Source organism: Danio rerio, chromosome 7 (assembly GCF_049306965.1).
Source record: "Danio rerio strain Tuebingen ecotype United States chromosome 7, GRCz12tu, whole genome shotgun sequence".
Taxonomy (NCBI): Eukaryota; Metazoa; Chordata; class Actinopteri; order Cypriniformes; family Danionidae; genus Danio; species Danio rerio.
Genome location: NC_133182.1, coordinates 74,762,501 through 74,780,000, shown reverse-complemented (window position 1 = coordinate 74,780,000; position 17,500 = coordinate 74,762,501). Strand labels below are relative to the sequence as shown.

Here is a 17,500-nt window from a genome sequence, read left to right as displayed (position 1 = left end):
TTGTCGATTTACATCCGCCATTTTCAGCGTGTGAGTCAAAGCGACATCACTAAAGGAACAGCCTTGCTCTATTTTTAGATGTAAGGCTCATTGGGCTCAACACAAGATCAGTTTTCTCCACACGATCGCTCTAATCGGAATTATTGTTTGTACCTTTTGTTAGGTTTGCAAACATGTGTACTTTTCATTGCGTCTACCTTAAACTTCAGCTGTTTGCATTTCTCACGAACAAAGAAGCTCCCTGTGAATAGGTGCTGTTTCTGGGTTTCTGTTGGGGTGCACGCAGCGGCGGGTCCGCGGCTGGGCCTGGGGCGCCATTGTGTTTGCCCTGGTGGAGGCCGGAGTTCTGGAATGCATTGCGTGGCATGACAATTCGTGACACTTCATGTTTCTGCCGCGCCACTGAGAGTGTCTGGTGTGCAAATTTTCCAGATCTGAGGTGAACTATCTGCTGCTGCTTTCAGTATATGGCAATAAATGCAGTCTAAAATGGCATTCAGACTCACATTATTAGCATTTAATACTGAACAAAGCACGTGAGGTGTACCTGTGGTAAACATCGAGTACGTTTACATGGACACAATTATTTAACAACACTCTGATTAAGAGTCGACCATGTAAACAATTAGTTTTTTTATTCATATTTTTATTAATTTAATCCGATTAAGATCATAGTCAAACTAAACTGAACTCAGATTAAGAGCTGTGGATTTTTCGCCGCATTTAGCGACAGGATAGTCGATACACACACGGCTGTTTGACGCTATTTTTTGCACCTACCGAGACAGTGAAGGACCACAGACGAATACACTGCGAAATGCAGAGGGTTTTTTCGTGATACGGCATAGGCAAATCATTAGATTACTGATGTCCATGTAAACGTAGCCGTTGTCAGTTTATCCTGTTGTTCAGCTGCAAGAAATAGAAACTGTTTCTTTTAGTAATTCGAGGTGTTGATTAGGACAAAACTCTTTTTAATATGATAAATATTCCTTCTATCACGTGTCGTTGCTTTTATTTAGAACACGGTTTAACTCAGCTTTAAATCAGCCTTTAGGCTCGACAGTCAGGCTCGCTCCTATTTATGTCGTCAATCTGGCAAACTGTGCTTGCATTTGTTTTGATCCAGTAATGCTATACCTAGTTCAACCACCAGGTGTCAAACTTACATACAGCACCTTTAAACGTTTTTATTTTTTTCGGGGACAACTTAATTGTTTTATGTTCAATTCACTTAAGTTTGTAAAAATGATTAAGTTAACCTAATTAATTTGTGTTGAGAAAATATGAAATAACTATGGGGATCCCAGTATGTATTGTCAGTGCTAAATACTGTGCAGCATTTTGTTTGGAAACGCTTAAGTATACAATTTTACATACAATGGTAAATAGCTGGGTTCCACACAATGGATTTTTGTTTTGAGGCTCAAACCAGCAACCTTCTTGTTGTGAGGCGACAGCGCAAACCACTGCGCCACCACACCGTCCTTTCCTTTAAATAAATAGTTGAAGTTTTCATTTTTAAATAGTCCATTTGTATTCCACTGAGCATTTTACTTTTATTTATGGGTCAATGTTTAGGTTTGTTCTGAACTGTGTGTTTGCAGGAGGCTGGACCCCTCCGAGCGCCCTCTTCAGATGGTCTACGACTACCTGACGGCAATGGGCTATGAAGACCCGCTGCGTGTCCAGCAGGAGGCCGCCAACTCAGACCTCAGCTGCATGATCCGCTTCTACAGTGGTGAGTTTGGGGCTGCGTTCAGTCCGAATGCTCTGCACTCCAAAAAAAACTTGTTTCTAGTCCAAATATCTCAAGGTCCCGTGAAGTGCTTTGAAGTGGGCAGTTTTCATTCAATGTTTGACGTAATCTCAACTGAAAAATGGAAAAAGTGTAGATCCTCCCCTTTAAAAAAATAACCAGTAGCGTTTAGTTTAATTCACAGCTCTGCCAGTTGCAGGAGTTCCACTGGCATTTTCCCGCAGGTGAATTCTGACCAATCGAAAAGCAGTTTAGGAAATGCGTTCAATAACATCTGGCCAATGAGTGATGTGGGTTTTGTCAGATGACTGCATTTTGGTTCTTTTCAACTGGTTCGGACCAAAGCCAGCAATGTGGTGTGAAAAGGACACAACGACGGCAGAAAAATGCTACAATGTATCATTTGTTGCCCTTGATCCAGACCAAATGAACAGAACCACAGATGTGAAAGCACCCTATGTTGAGATGACTATAAGTTATGTTCATTCTAGGGATGCAACCATTATAAATTTTAGTTGTACCATTACACGTTTCACGGTTATCCCGATTATTTGCATTTATTGATTTCAAAACCCCACTAGTTTAAAACTAAAATTATTTCAAATTCGGTGTTGTAGTTCTGGCCTAAATACATATTTGTTGCTGTTTTAAAAGTTAATTTGATTGACTATATAAGAGGTGAGGCAGTGGCGCAGTGGGTAGCAAGTTCGCCTCACAGCAAGAAGGTCGCTGGGTCGCTGGTTCGAACCTCGTCTCAGTTGGCGTTTCTGTGTGGAGTTTGCATGTTCTCCCTGCGTTCGCGTGGGTTTCCTCCGGGTGCTCTGATTTTCCCCCATAGCCCAAAGACATGCGGTACAGGTGAATTGGGTAGGCTAAATTGTCCGTAGTGTATGAGAGTGTGTGAATGTGTGTGGACGTTTCCCAGAGATGGGTTGCAGCTGGAAGGGCATCCGCTGTGTAAAAACTTGCTGGATAAGTTGGCGGTTCATTCCGCTGTGGCGACCCCGGATTAATAAAGGGACTAAGCCGACAAGAAAATGAATGAATGAATGAATGACTATATTAAAATCAGTGGATATTATTGATGCATTTATTGGGTAAAATTGCTACTTTTACTGTCATTCAATGTGTTTGGTCATTATCAATGCATTGTCAGCTTAATTTAGCGTGTGCAGCGTGGCAAAATAGTCCCAGAGCCAAAACTATCCCGGCACTGTTGCTTCAGTGATACTCACGCCTTGCGCTGACACGCTGCTTCTGCGTGCAGTATGAAGCTCTAAACTGTTAACATGGACGGCAAAAAAAAACATGCGCTGCTCACACTTGCAGTGTGAAACGGGTTGAGACTTTCAGCACTCCGATTAATCTCGGCTGGCAGATCAACACTCGCCACATGATCGCTCTCATCGGCGCCATTATTTGTAAGTGGGTCTGCAAACCCTTTGTACTTTCCATTGCTTCTTCCTCAGACTTCAGCCGTATGCAGTTCCTGCGGTCACAAAAGCCCCTGTCATCTCAACTAGGTGCGTCTGAAAAGCGTGAACACGTTGTGTTGCGTGCGCGTCCCTCCATTGGAAATAACAAACTTGAACGAGCTTGCCTTAATGAATAGCCTCAGTCATTGTCAGTCCAGTGTGCGGGGTTATTAGTCTCGGTGTACAAACTAGCTCACAGTTGGCACAACTTTGTTTAGTTGCTGCAGTTTTGTTCCGTGCAGAAACATGGTGTTAAGAAGCCTTTACGATTACTTAACCCTGACGGATTAAATCACGGTTAATAGTGAAACCTGTTAATCGTCGCATCCCTAGTTCATTCATTCATTCATTCATTCATTCATTCATTCATTTTCTTGTCGGCTTAGTCCCTTAATTAATCCGGGGTCGCCACAGCGGAATGAACGCCAACTTATCCAGCAGGTTTTTACGCAGCGGATGCCCTTCCAGCCGCAGCCCATCTCTGGGAAACATCCACACACACATTCACACACACACTCATACACTATGGACAATTTAGGCAACCCAATTCACCTGTACCGCATGTCTTTGGACTGTGGGGGAAACCGGAGCACCCGGAGGAAACCCATGCGAAGGCAGGGAGAACATGCAAACTCCACACAGAAACGCCAATTGAGCTGAGGTTTGAAACAGCGACCTTCTTGCTGTGAGGCGACAGCACTACCTACTGCGCCACTTCCTCGCCATCCCTAGTTTATTCAACTAAAAAATTTAAGGCAGCAGCAAAATGCTTCTTGATTTGGACTAGAAACAAGACAAAGTCGGAAAGGCATTGTTTGCAGTGTGTTTACCAGGCCAAAAAAAATCCCAGAGCTCTTTGAACAGTTTGCTGGCTTTACAGATCAAACCCTTTGAGTCCACTAGAGCTGTTGTGTTGTGTTGCACAGTTTCTGCCTGCGGTTTTCAGCATGAATGCTACTGTAAGGGTACAAATCTGTGTTTTTGTAAGCAGAGTTTTTTCTTTTCCCCCCTCATTCTCCGCTTTTTGGACTGACAGCAGTGGAATGAATAATGGGCTTTTTTTCCCAGTGTGTGTCAACATCAGTGTTCGGGGGATTGTGTCTGATTCTAGCTTTTTCTCTTCAGTCACACAAAGGATGCCAATTACGCTTTTGTTCCAGTATCCATCATGTACAAACCTCTCCTGTTTTTTTTCTGATAATGTGATTGGTTGTTTGAGATTGCAGAGCCAGATTGAAAAAACAAATGCATCAGCAAAATGTGTTTTTCCTCCTCATAGTGTTTATGTACAGTGCTCAACATATATGAGTACAGATCTGAGCGCGATTGCTGGATTCACATATGCCCAACGAACTGCGCTAACTGGGCAAACAAGACCGGTTTCGAAACAAATGTCTAGGTGTGAAAGCACCGTAAGATTCAGGATGCAAAGACTGTCATACTTGGGTATAGTGGGAGAATTTAGGACAAAATAATGGATACTATACATGAGGGATTCCCAAACATTTTTATTCCGGGACCCACCTAGGCAAGTAATTCAATCTCAAGACCCATAGAATATTTTATTATGGAAAAATGGGTAAAAAAAATGTCTCCATTCAAAGCAGTCAAAAATAAATGGTGTGCAGCTTTTTGGATTTTGCGATTTGATATGCACAAAATGGGGCTCGAAGTGCTTTTTGTGGGATGCTGGCTGTAACTCTGATCATTTTTTTGTTGAAAAGATACTCTTCTTTTTTCAGAAGAGAATATGATCAACCTTTGATCAAGCCCCTGGATTATGATCAAGCCCCGTCACATCGTTGTAAACTTCACTGCTAGTGTATATTGTCCTAAGAAACTAAATCGCTTTTTGATCGACTACAAGCTGGAAAAAAGTCAGATAAATATGCCAATGCAATTAACGTTATCGCTGAATAGATCTTATATTTACACATTTGCTTGAGGAAGGGATGATGGGGGTAGTTACATTACTATTACTATTTTCCATAACATCTATGCCCTTCCATAACATTAGCTGACGTTAAAACTAACAGATAGCACTATAGCTATCTATTGATTAGCAATCTGTTGGGATGTAAAAAATATGGGACAACACATAGCTTCAAATGATAGAATACATAGCAAACATTAGAAAATATTGACAATAAAATAAAAGGCTTAGCCTATTAAAATCAATGGCCTATGCAGAAATTAAATAAAGCGATAAAATCTGTTTCACTTTTAATTGTATTTGCATATTGATTAAAGTTACTTTAGTTATTTAGTGTAGAGCAGGAAATGAATCTCTCATTGTTTTGTTTGATAACAGAGGTGTTAATGTAAGAATGCACTGATCTATAATAAAGAATTCGAATTCTGTTTGTGCTCATTTAAGAGAAACTTAGTTGTGTTTAAAATAAAACACGCAGGACGAACCAAAAAAAAAAAAAAAGCACTTTTCCCGACGGTCCCTTACTGAGAGCACCGCTCTGCGCGAGATCTACCGGCTAAACGCAGATTACGAGAGCTCAAACGCAGCAGTGCTTGTAATGTCGAGCGTCAAAAAAGAAAAAGACAACTGTGAAACATAACCAGCTTTGTCTTTTTGTAGGAAACACACTTTAGATCTTTTTAGGGTAAGAGGCTTTTAAGTTATTGCCGTCAATCGTACTGGTTTTGATTCACCGCACTGTAAATATAGCTGCAGCTATGTGACGTTCCGCGACCCACCTTTGTTCACTGTGCGACCCACAGTTTAAAAACCCCTGCTCTACACAAACACATAGACACATACTTGTATACATGGTTTACAAGGGCACTCCGTAGGCATAACATATTTTATACTGTATAAACTGGCCCTATCCCTAAACCCAACCCTTACAGGAAACCTGTGGCAGCATTTGAATGTCAAAAGACCCCGTTCAGTTTGACGTTTAAGTATTTTGCATTACAGGGACATGAGATGTGACCCTGTAAACTATCATAATAGAGTACAACTTAGTCATAACCATGTTATTATACACATTTGTGTCCCTGTAAACCACATATACCTGTACAAACACACACATTATGTTAATGTTATATTTTTGTATCGCATGCAACCGGTGATGATTGATCATGTTTGACAGCTGTAATAATACCATAATAGAAAGCTTTCAACCTCATCTATTGATAACTGCATGTGGATGCGTCCTCCGCACTGTCCTTCACGAGTGTGTGTGAGATGCAGACTCTCTCCCCTGGTCCCCTTGGTCCGGGCAGTGAGTAAATGCCCATCTGTCAGTTCCGCAGGGGTACGGAGACGTTACATTGCTCATCCTTAGGTCCCGTCCCGTCCGCCTGATATATGGCTGAACGGATGGCCTGTGTCCTCCTCATTTGTACACCGTGACTCGGGGGACAAGCAAAACTTAGTGGAATAGAGCGCTGTGTGTTTGCCGTCCCAAAACCTCCAAACACACCCATCCCGGCATCTGCACGGTGAGGAAGACAATCGATGTCGTATAGTTCGGTAATGGTACTTTCTCACAATGTTGCATTGATCCGACGCCAACTATTGATTTTCACTTGTCTTTATTTGACATCGCGAGGCTTTACTGGTTTCTGGGGAATAACAAAATGTGCAGCTTTTCCAAATGGGGCAGATGATGTAATGGGCAGTTTTGTTCTCCATGTGAGAATAAATCAAACTCTATTTGTGATTATAATAGTGTTGACACACCTGCAGCTGCCGAATGCTGAACTCGCATTGTGTGTCGTTCATAAATAATATTATTTAATAATCATATTTAGGGCTCTGTCATTTACAGACACTATCATTGTAAGCCTGATTACATTTTTGGTAGCTTTTTCTGTGCAGATTTAGTCGAATATCAGCAGAAATCATTTATTTAATTGTTTAGTTGGTTAGTTAGTTAGTGTATTTATCTATAAACACTTACTTGGATCATACATGTCAACATTGGGATGTGAAAATAAGGGATATGCCCACCATAATAAGGGATTAAAATGCCTTAATTAAAGGGATTAAATAAAGGCCTTAAAATTGGAGAGATTTGGATCCTATTTTAATGTCAGAAAATTTAAAAAAAAGTGACTTATATGACTATTTTAACAATCCATATGGAAAGTGCAAAGCGCAAGGCGCAAATGCATTCAGGGCGTGTCAGAATCCACTTTTGCTCATTTAAGGATGGAAAAATCCGCTTTGCGCTGCGGTGCATGATTTAAAAGGGTTGAGTTTATTCTCTTAATGAGTTATAGGTGTGTTTTGAGAATAAACCAATCAGAGTCTCATCTTCCATTCCCTTTAAGAGTCAGTTGCGTCGTGCCATAAGCGCATTTGCTATTTACAGGACGTAAAGTAAGTGAAGGTGGAAAAACGGAGCATTTCACTAGCAAGAAAACAGTTAAACAGAGCATCTGCAGCACGAGAATGAGAGATAAATTATTAACTTTCACTTTCGCTCTCGTGGATAGGGAAACCTTGTACACACAGACATCAATTAGCCATTAAATAATTAATTTCGTTTGTTAAGCGCAAAGATTTGTTTCAAAACTATTTCTAAATTCAGTTCTAATTTCCAGTAAACGAATAAATGAACAATAATAACGAAGTGTGCTCAAAAAGCTGAGTTATATCCTAATACACATGCTGTGCCCCATATGGTCTAAAACCTTACAGGTGGACAAATCTAAGCTTGTTTTTAATAAAACAAATATAAATATGCAAATAATAAATAATACTGCTAATAATGATAACATTATACAAAAGCAAATTGTCATGAATAAACTAAAAAAGCCTCCCGAGATGAAGAAGGCATAAAAGTATGGTTTTTATATTTATGTAGGCTACAAAATAACACGTTTTTTAATATTTTAATCCTTTATATTTGTATCCTTTATATATCCTTATTATATCCTATATATATGCTTAATTTTTTATTCTTTTTCATGTGTAAAGATATTTGTGTATTGCTCTACATCTTGTTTGTATTAAGCAGTGTGTCAGCGAGGCACACAACTAACGCGCTCTGCGCTGGACAATAGACCGGCTTTGTTTTGGTCTATTGAAAAATCTGTTATAGTTTCTCAAAATAGCATCGCGTCAGCAATGCGCCTCAGAACGCTTTCATTTTTAGACCAGAAGGCCTCTGGGCGCACATATGAGCGCAAATGCATTTGCTATTTATACAGCATGGTGGAAAACGTCAAAACAACTCTTACGCCAAGCTGAAACTAGCAAATAACAGTTGTGTTGCGCCACATTGTGCCAGGTGTATGATAGGGGCCATTGTCTTTATATCACTCCAGTATGACTGTGGACACACTATACCCACTGTACAGCTTACAAAAGATGATTCTCATCATAGGTGCCCTTTAAACTATATTATTATATTATAACTATATTATTAACTATATTAATATAATTAACATAATTATATATAATTAATATATATATATATATATATATATATATATATATTAATATAATTAATATATATATATATATATATATATATATATATATATATATATATATATATATATATATATATATATATAATATATATAAACTATATTAATATAATTATATATAATTAACTATATTAATTATATTATATTTTCTTAATAAGTAGTTTAAAAGTATGTGTACTTTTCATTCACAATGTATGCCTGTGGAAGAGTGCTATTATCATACAAATATATTCAACAGTGAAGCGGCCATTATGTTTTCTCTAAAGAGGCCCATGAATACATTGAATATAATTTGCATATTATGTATCAGAATAAAACATGGCTGTAAAAACACAAACAAATAAGGCTGTACTTTTATTTCACGCCTCACAATCTCTTTGTTGGGTTGACTGAGTCGTGGATATGGCCTGCCTAATTTCACTCGGGGTCATATTTATTGCTTTGTTTTGCCAGAAACATTAATTGAACGCTAGTTTGTTGATAATAACAACACATTAGTGCTTATGTTTGTGCTGCGCTCATCTCCAGTACTGTGTCATGGTGAACTGGCTGGTTTTTATCTCCGTAAGGTATATCGTTGTGTAATTGCTTCCAACATAAAGTTCAAGGTACATTTCAGCTGCTAAATAAAAGAAGTTATTTACAGTAAAAATGTCTGTCACATTGCTGTAATAATTATAGTGGAAGGGTGCCAGAGCACCATTTATTAAAGAGAAATTACTGTATATAAATCTGTAAATTAGCAGTTTTCATTATTATGAGATTCATGTTTTTTGTTTTTCTGCACATTTATTTATGCATTTGAATTGCGTTACGGGACCTTAGTCTTTCCTCCAACAACTTTTGATGTTGAAATGTTTCAAAAATATGACTTTTATTGACATTTTTAGTTGTTTGAAATTATTCAAACCATCATCAGGGCCAAACAGAATCTGAAGACGTTTTTTGCTATTTCTGCTGAGAATTTTGGTAAAAATCTGCGGATTTCTGCGGAATTATTTTGGGAGTATCTAGCGGAGTATCATAACTAAAACCTTAATACAGTAGGTGAGAGTTCAAAGTGGCCATTGCCGCCGGAGCTTATACCGCCGCCGTTTGAAATTGCTGCCGCTCTGTTTTTAGTGTATGACCGCAGTTTGTGAATAAGCCGCCAGGAGGCACAAAGGGACGGGATGCGAACGGACAGAAATAGCCTATACAGGTGAAACACTAAGAAACAGTCAGGCGCATGGTCTAAAGAGCTTAAGTTGAATGCTGCTTTTTCAAAAGCATAAAAATAAATTGATCTACCTCAAGCAGATCATTAAAAGTAGCCTATAATAAAAATAATTTTGCCGCAGGCAGGGCCGGAGCAAGCTGAACTGCCGCTCTTGGCAGAGGACGATCACGCAGCCCTCAACCCCAATGTGAAAACGAAAGTGACTGGTTATGAAAATGAAGTGAGTTGTCGCGGACCTTTATTCTGCCACCCTATGCACGGATATAACTGAGGACGCACGGGTGCTGAGGGAGAGAGGGAGGTGTCGCTGACGCTGCCCTCTCTATTCTGTCGCCTATGCGCGAATATATCTGAGGACACGGGTGGTGGGGAAGGTGTCGCGGACATAACTGTGGTAAGGGGGGTGTTGCGGACGCCGCCCTCTCTATACTGCCGCCCTAGGCGGCCGCCTAGGTCGCCTCTATGGACGCGCTGGCCCTGGCCGCAGGACATAAATGAAGTCTCGCAGGTTTATTTTTAATAATTTGGCTTCAGTTCAGTTTTTTGTTTCAAAACGTCAATGTTCTCCTTTAAAGTATAACTGTTGTTTTGTTTTGTTTTTTTACTTAATGGCTCAGTATGTTTTGTATTTTCATTTCAATTTCAGTCACCTTGCATATGCGTGTGAAATATAATGCGCGCATAACCACGAAAAAAGAAGAAAAAGCTGTCAGAGCTAATTCATTAAAATTAGCTTTATTAAAATACAGCATGTATGTTAATACAGGCAGAGTGTGAACAAACTCAAGGTAAGGCTAAGATATGCGCTTGTATATTAGATAAAAAGTAATAAATTACTGAATAAAAACTGAATAAATTCAGATTTACACATTTACTCAAGTAAATAAACAGAATTAATAATGGGCTAAAAATCTGCAGAAATCTGTGGAATTCTGCAGAAAATCTTCGAAATTCTGCGCGCGCAGATTCCGTGTGGGCCTACTCATTATTAATACGTACCCCTGTATACATTTCTGGAGATTGCGAAATACGTCCCAGGAGGTATGTTTTTTGGCAGTTTTTGTTTTCTCGAATCCCCCAGAGGCTGCTGTGTACGCCTTTTTAGATCTTAAATTTCTCTTGTGAGTGCCAATCGCACCTGCTGTACTAGCCTAAATCTACCAGAGACTGCTGTTGAATGACTGACCGACCCACCAACGCGTTAAACTCCTCCTCTTTCCGTCTTAAGTTTGCTGACGTACATGGCGAGCCACTGGGCAGACTGGTAACACAGGAAAAGCCGTCCACATGGAGGTAAGTGGACAGCTGGTAAGCATGAAAAAAAAAAACGGAAGCTGTCGGCTGCGTCATACTGCCCTCTTGTGTTCATTTTAAAGATGAAATGCAGCTACAGTATATACGTAGCTCTGGCTACCTAATTTGCGCTCTCCAGAAGTGTATACTGGGTTACGTTTTCACAATAAGCCTGTGTTGAACCGTCTGTATTGGTCACTCAGTTAAACTTGAATTTTCAACATCAAGGGCCCTGTCATACACCCGGCGCAATAAATACGCAGGATTGTTTTGGATGTTTGCATATCTTTTCTTCCATCACGACTCTTTTAAAGTGTATTCTTTTGCATGGAAGTTCTTCTGAGGAGCTTATTTATAGAGCGTTTGATTTGCAGCATAAAGCATTTGTTCTGAAAGTACATTAGGCATTTCCTCAGTCACTCCTCTCCCTCTTCTGAAAATCCTGCTGTGGTCGTGGAACAGTCCGAGGGAGTGAACATGGCCAAACGCTGACTCGAGAGACGATGGAAGACAAAAACACAGCCTGAGAGCTGGACTGGTCCTCTTTTTTTATTTATTTATTTTTTGTAGTCATCACCAAATGGAGTCTTGATATGGGCTCCTCCGGCTGTTGCTGTGGCTTTACAGAAATAAATCATCTGTGGTGCTGGATTTAGCCACTAATGAGGTATTGATCTGAGAGGAGCCCTTAACTTTTCAGGGGTAATGCTCAGGATGCAGACGGAGAATCCATAAGCTGAGACCTGTCTGGAGTACATGCGGTGTGTTTTTGGCTAATTTTAAACAGTGATGTTTATTTAAACCCAGTTACTGCACTGAGTTTGTGATTTGGCTAGTGTTTTTTGATGATTATGCAAATCTTGAGGGTGTGCCCCAAAAGTCACGCAACAGTCTGCTTAGTGTTCTGACTGGCCTTTTGTCCTCCAGGGTTTAACACTGAATGGAAACAATGATGTTTAAGGCTCACGGTATGGCTATTTCATCTACTAAGGCCCCGTTTACACTAATGCGTTTTAGTTTGAAAACGCATAAGTGTTGCTACGATTACGCCATCTGTCCACACTACGCCGAAAACGGAGCGTTTTGGAAACGCTGGAGAGGCTGTTTTCATTCTGAAACGCTGCTGCTTCGTCTCAGTGTGGCTGAGGGAAAACGGAGACATCTGAAAACGGAGGCGGAGCTGCCGAGATTCGCTACCTGATTGGGGCTTTTGTGTCATTGCGTATCCTTCCCTTATTCGTCAAGCCCCTATCACATGACTGTAACACATGGCTTTAACGCTACCGGAAGACGGCAGATCAGCCTTCACTGCAAACAACAACATGGACACAGAAATGGGAGCGTTGTTTGCACTATTGTCTGTTTTAGGCGCCATTGTGCAGTTATTAATTTGTTACGTTTAGTAACAACTCGACCTCATCGTCTGTCCACAAAAATACCTCTCTTGCTTTCTTTGCCATCAAGTTCATTGTTCAACCGGCGTTTGTTGACTAACAATAACCAAATGCCGAGCGAGACACATGCTTTCTGTTTATACTACAACACGCATGCCCAGAGTGCGCAAATGGTCACGTGATATATGTTTTTGGTGGCGTAGTGTGGACGGAGATATGTTCGGAAACGCTAGGTGAAACGCTAGTGTGGATGCGGATCGTTTTTGATCTAAAATGCCGTTTTAAAACTAAAATGCACTAGTGTAAATGGGGCCTAATACAGTGTTTATTTTCCTCCCTTAGTTATTCTAAGAGTATATTTCACTTAGAGTGTATGTGGGACTTCAAAAAAACTCACCTCAGATCGCAAAATGCAAGATTTACGAATTAAACATTTATTCGCCCGCACACTGAAGAGATATAATGTAGTTACATCTTTTGTTCATTTATCGTGTTTATTATGAAATGTGATGCGTACGTTTCAACAAACACATGCAGACTGCTGAATCCTGTCAAGTCACTCAGATCTACAGGGTGGGCCGTTTATATGGATACACCTTAATAAAATGGAAATGGTTGCTGATAATAACATCCTCTTTGTGGCACATTAGTATATGTGAGGGGGCAAACTTCAAGATGGGTGGTGGCAATTTTGAAGTCGGCCATCTTGCATTCAACCTTGGTTTTTTTAATAGGAAGAGGGTCATGTGACACATCAAGCTTATTGGGGATTTCACAAGAAAAGCAATGGTGTGCTTGGTTTTAACGTAACTTTATTCTTTCATGAGTTATTTACAAGTTTCTGACTACTTATAAAATGTGTTCAATGTGCTGCTCATTGTGTTGGATTGTCAACCCTTATCTCCCACTCTTCACACACTGATAGCAACACCGCAGGAGAAATGCCAGCACAGGCTTCCAGTATGTGTAGTTTAAGGTGGTTTCTGTCCCCAAAAAAATCGACCTACTGCCACTTTTTCAGATGATCAACTAGAAGTCAAGTTATTATTTGTTGCTCTTACAGCTGGGATCGACTGGGATGGATGTGGTGGAAACCGGAGCAAACCGACGCCAACATGGGGAGAACATGCAAACTCCACACAGAAATGCCAGCTGACCCAGCTTGAACTCGAACCAGCAATCTTCTTGCTGTAAGGCAACAGTGCTAACCATCGTGGGTTTCCTCCTGATGCTCCGGTTTCCCCCACAGTCCAAAGACTTGCGCTATAGGTGAATTAAATAAATTAAATTGTCCTTCATGCATGAGCGCATGTGTGAATGAGTGTGTGGGGGTTTCCCAATACTAGGTTGCAGCTGGAAAGGTATCCACTGTGTAAAACGTATGCTGGATAGGTTGGCGGTTCATTCCGCTGTGGCGACCTCTGAAATAGAAGCCGAAGGAAACTGAATAAATTAATAACTCCATTTCATTTTTTTATCCTGCATTTGATCCTTTTGTGCATTCATGAAAGGCAAAGTCGAAAACACAATAACAGAGCGGTTTAAAATAGCTGAATAAAAACTGAAACGGTCGGCGCAGGTATGATCTGTAAATCGAGAGCCGCTTAGTTATCTGAACCCTTTGGCAGAGCGACAGGAACTGGAGGCTCATATTTCAATCTCAGATCTGAAGCGCAGGCTTTGAGATCTCACTAAACTGTCCTCTGTAATTGCACATCGTCCACATACTGGAAGTGCAATAGATTCTTTAATGTGTTTGCATTGGCAGGACGAGATGTGGGAGGACTTGAGCATAACAGATGCCGTAATGCTTGTGCACTCAGGCTTTTCCTGCGGTAGTTTTGTGGTACAGCGATTAGAATAAGAGAGTTTGACCTCAAGATACCATTGTTTGATATCAAGATATCATTAATACGGTAGTTTAGCAGGGGCTGTTGTTGCAGCGATGTACTTTTCATTCAAAATGATCAATACTGTGGGTGAAAAACGTTTTTAGTTTTAGGGGTTAAATTAATACTGCTCAAATGAGATTCAAAAAAACTGTTGTGTCAAGACTCATCAGACCATGCGACATTTCTTCAAACTTCAATTGTCCAGTTTTCGTGAGCCTGTGTGAATTTTAATCTCAGTTTCCTGTTCTTAGCTGACAGGAGTGGCACCCGGTGTGGTCTTCTGCTGCTGTAGCCCATCCGCCTCAAGGTTGGACGTGTTGTGCGTTCAGAGATGCTCTTCTGCAGACCTCCGTTGTAACGAGTGGTTTACAAAACTGCCGCTCACTGGGTATTTTCTTCTTTTCGGACCATTCTCTGTAAACCGTAGAGATGGGGTCCGTTCTTCGTACCTCGCTTAAATGATCTAAGATGATTTGGCAGATCCTGGATCTTTTAATCTTGATAACTGTTCTCTCGCTAATTTGGTTCTTCAAACAAGTTCGCGAATCAGATTAGAATGTCTGGATAAACTGATCTGAGATCGCTGCGTGTGTTGTGAAGGACAGATCTATCGATCCTAGAAATCATGATCAGCAATGCAACGATTGGCTGACGGCACAGCAGCGTAATGACATCATCTGATTAATATTCAATTATCCATGTGAGCAAAATTACATCAAATTAGCAGTAAACGGCTTGTTAAATATGACACACAATAACTTTCCACATTTGTTGTGAGCTGCAGGCTTTACACTGTCATGTGTCAAGTGTATTCATCATGTATTTCAATGCAAATCAGTGTATTTAGTTCTACATTTAGAAAAGATTTTGTTTATTATAGTAGCCGTTTTTTAATCGGTGTAAAGAATAACTGGATGTTTACAAAAGCATTTTCATATTGGTAAAGGCGTCTGCAACTTTTGTGAAGCATCAAATCACCGACATATTAACTATCAAAACATGTTTATGACTGCATAAATGTATTATTGCTTTAAAAAAAGTCACATATTGTGCATTTCTATTATACACAATTTGTACTAAAGCGATCTAAAAAGTTCATATCAATAAGTTTTCTCTTTGCACCAGCAGGTGGCAGTCTTTGTACTTTCATTTCGAGGGTGCAGATTGCATACGTTTTATTAATATGTATAACTTTATTTATTTTATTAATAACTATAACTTTATATATATACAATTTTCCCAAGTGTATATAACTACTACTGTAAGAAAATATCAGAATTGGGAACATACTTACTGTATTATCTTTGAACTGAGCCGATCTAATCCTGTTTATATGAATTGAACCTGCTCCCGATCAGGTTTGACCTAGCAGAACTGTTGCTATGACAACAACTCTCGGATCAGCTTTGAAGAACGAAACGATCCTGGATCGTGTCAAATCGTCAATATCCAAATCCAGCTAACTGAGTAATCCACGTACGAAGAACGGACCCATGGTTGTGCGTGAAAATCCCAGTAGATCAGCAGTTTCTGAAATACTCAGATGGCACCAACAAGTCACTTAAATCCCCTTTCTTCCTCATTCTGATGCTCGGTTTGAACTGCAGCCGTTGGTCTTGGCCATGTCTAAATGCATTGAGTTGCTGCCATGTGATTTGGCTGATTAGAAATTTGCATTAACAAGCAGTTAAGCAGGTGTACCTAATAAAGTGGCCGATGAGTGCAGGTCCAATTCAGATGTACAGTCTGATTGTCTATATTAAATTCTCAGTATATCAAGTTGTTTTGTCTTCGTTGGATCTGCTTCAAAGAGTTTAGCCTCCATCAAAATGGAGCAAAATGCAGAAACGGTCCTGCAGAGTTCAGAAATAACATCCCCCGTATAGAGAGAGATGATGAATAAGTCTGCTTGTTTAAACGATATAACGTCGCATAGATTAAGGCTGCTCGCGGGGGACCAGTTGAGCCGGAAATACAGGTTTACGGAGGACTCGCCAAGAGCAGCATGAAGCCCTGCTAATAACAAACACACAACACAAATGATGGACTTTGACTGTGAGAAATCCGCGAGGAAAATGAAAACTTATGGAGAACAAGAGCACAGTGGGATTGAAAGAGAAGACTTGAACTAATCACGAAAACATGAAGGATGAGCTCTGGAGCTCATCTACTGAGGGAACTCAAAACTTCAACACTGGTTCCATGAGCAATTGGAGACACTTTTTGCTTCTCTGTATATGCTATTGTATGCCAATGTAATGTATAGTTCACCACAAAAGACAGAACAGATACATTTAATGCATTATTAACAAGTCATGCATTTGTTGGCAGAGGAGTTATACGACCTTTCAGATGCACCTCGATCTGACCACACATTCAGCAGGGCCATAAAGCATCATGATATTATCAGAATATATTTTCGAATGAGCAGTATATCATTCAAATGCTATGCGTACATAACCGGCCACTTTATTAGGTACACCTTACTAGTACCGGGTTGGAATGCAGTCTGGTACTAGTACAGTCTGGCCATTCTCCTCTGACCTCTGACATCAACAAGGCATTTGCGTCCACAGAGCTGCCACTCACTGGCAGTCACTCATTTTCTGTAAACCCCAGTGTTGGTTGTGCGTGAATATCGCTGTAGATCAGGAGTTTCTGAAAGACTCAGACCAGCAGGTGTTTACCAGTACTGGGTTGCGGCTGGAAGGGTGTTCGCTGCATAAAACACATGCTGTTTTAAACACACCCTCTTTTTTAACTCCAGTATAGTCGCATTAGACACACCCCATACTGCTTATTGGCTGCAAGTGTGTTTTGTGATGCAATCCGAAACAGTGTAATCCAAATAGTTGCAAATTTTATTTTGCAAAAAAATAGCTAAATCTTTACACTTAGGCCAAAAAAAGTTTTGTTTTATTTTTTAATGAATTAATTTAAATTTATATTTTATATTTAAATTTTATTTATATATTTTTTATTCTGTTCTATTTTATTCTATTTCATTT

General features: G+C 40.0%; 1 protein-coding gene across 1 annotated transcript in view; it reads left to right on the top strand.

Moving 5' to 3' along the window:
- phlpp2 (PH domain and leucine rich repeat protein phosphatase 2) overlaps window positions 1-17,500 on the top strand; it is a 105,048-nt gene that overhangs the window by 22,838 nt on the left and 64,710 nt on the right. The window contains exon 3 of the mRNA XM_073907553.1: window positions 1,608-1,741. Within this exon, the coding sequence (XP_073763654.1) occupies window positions 1,608-1,741 (134 nt within the window). The remainder of the gene's footprint in view (window positions 1-1,607; window positions 1,742-17,500) is intronic.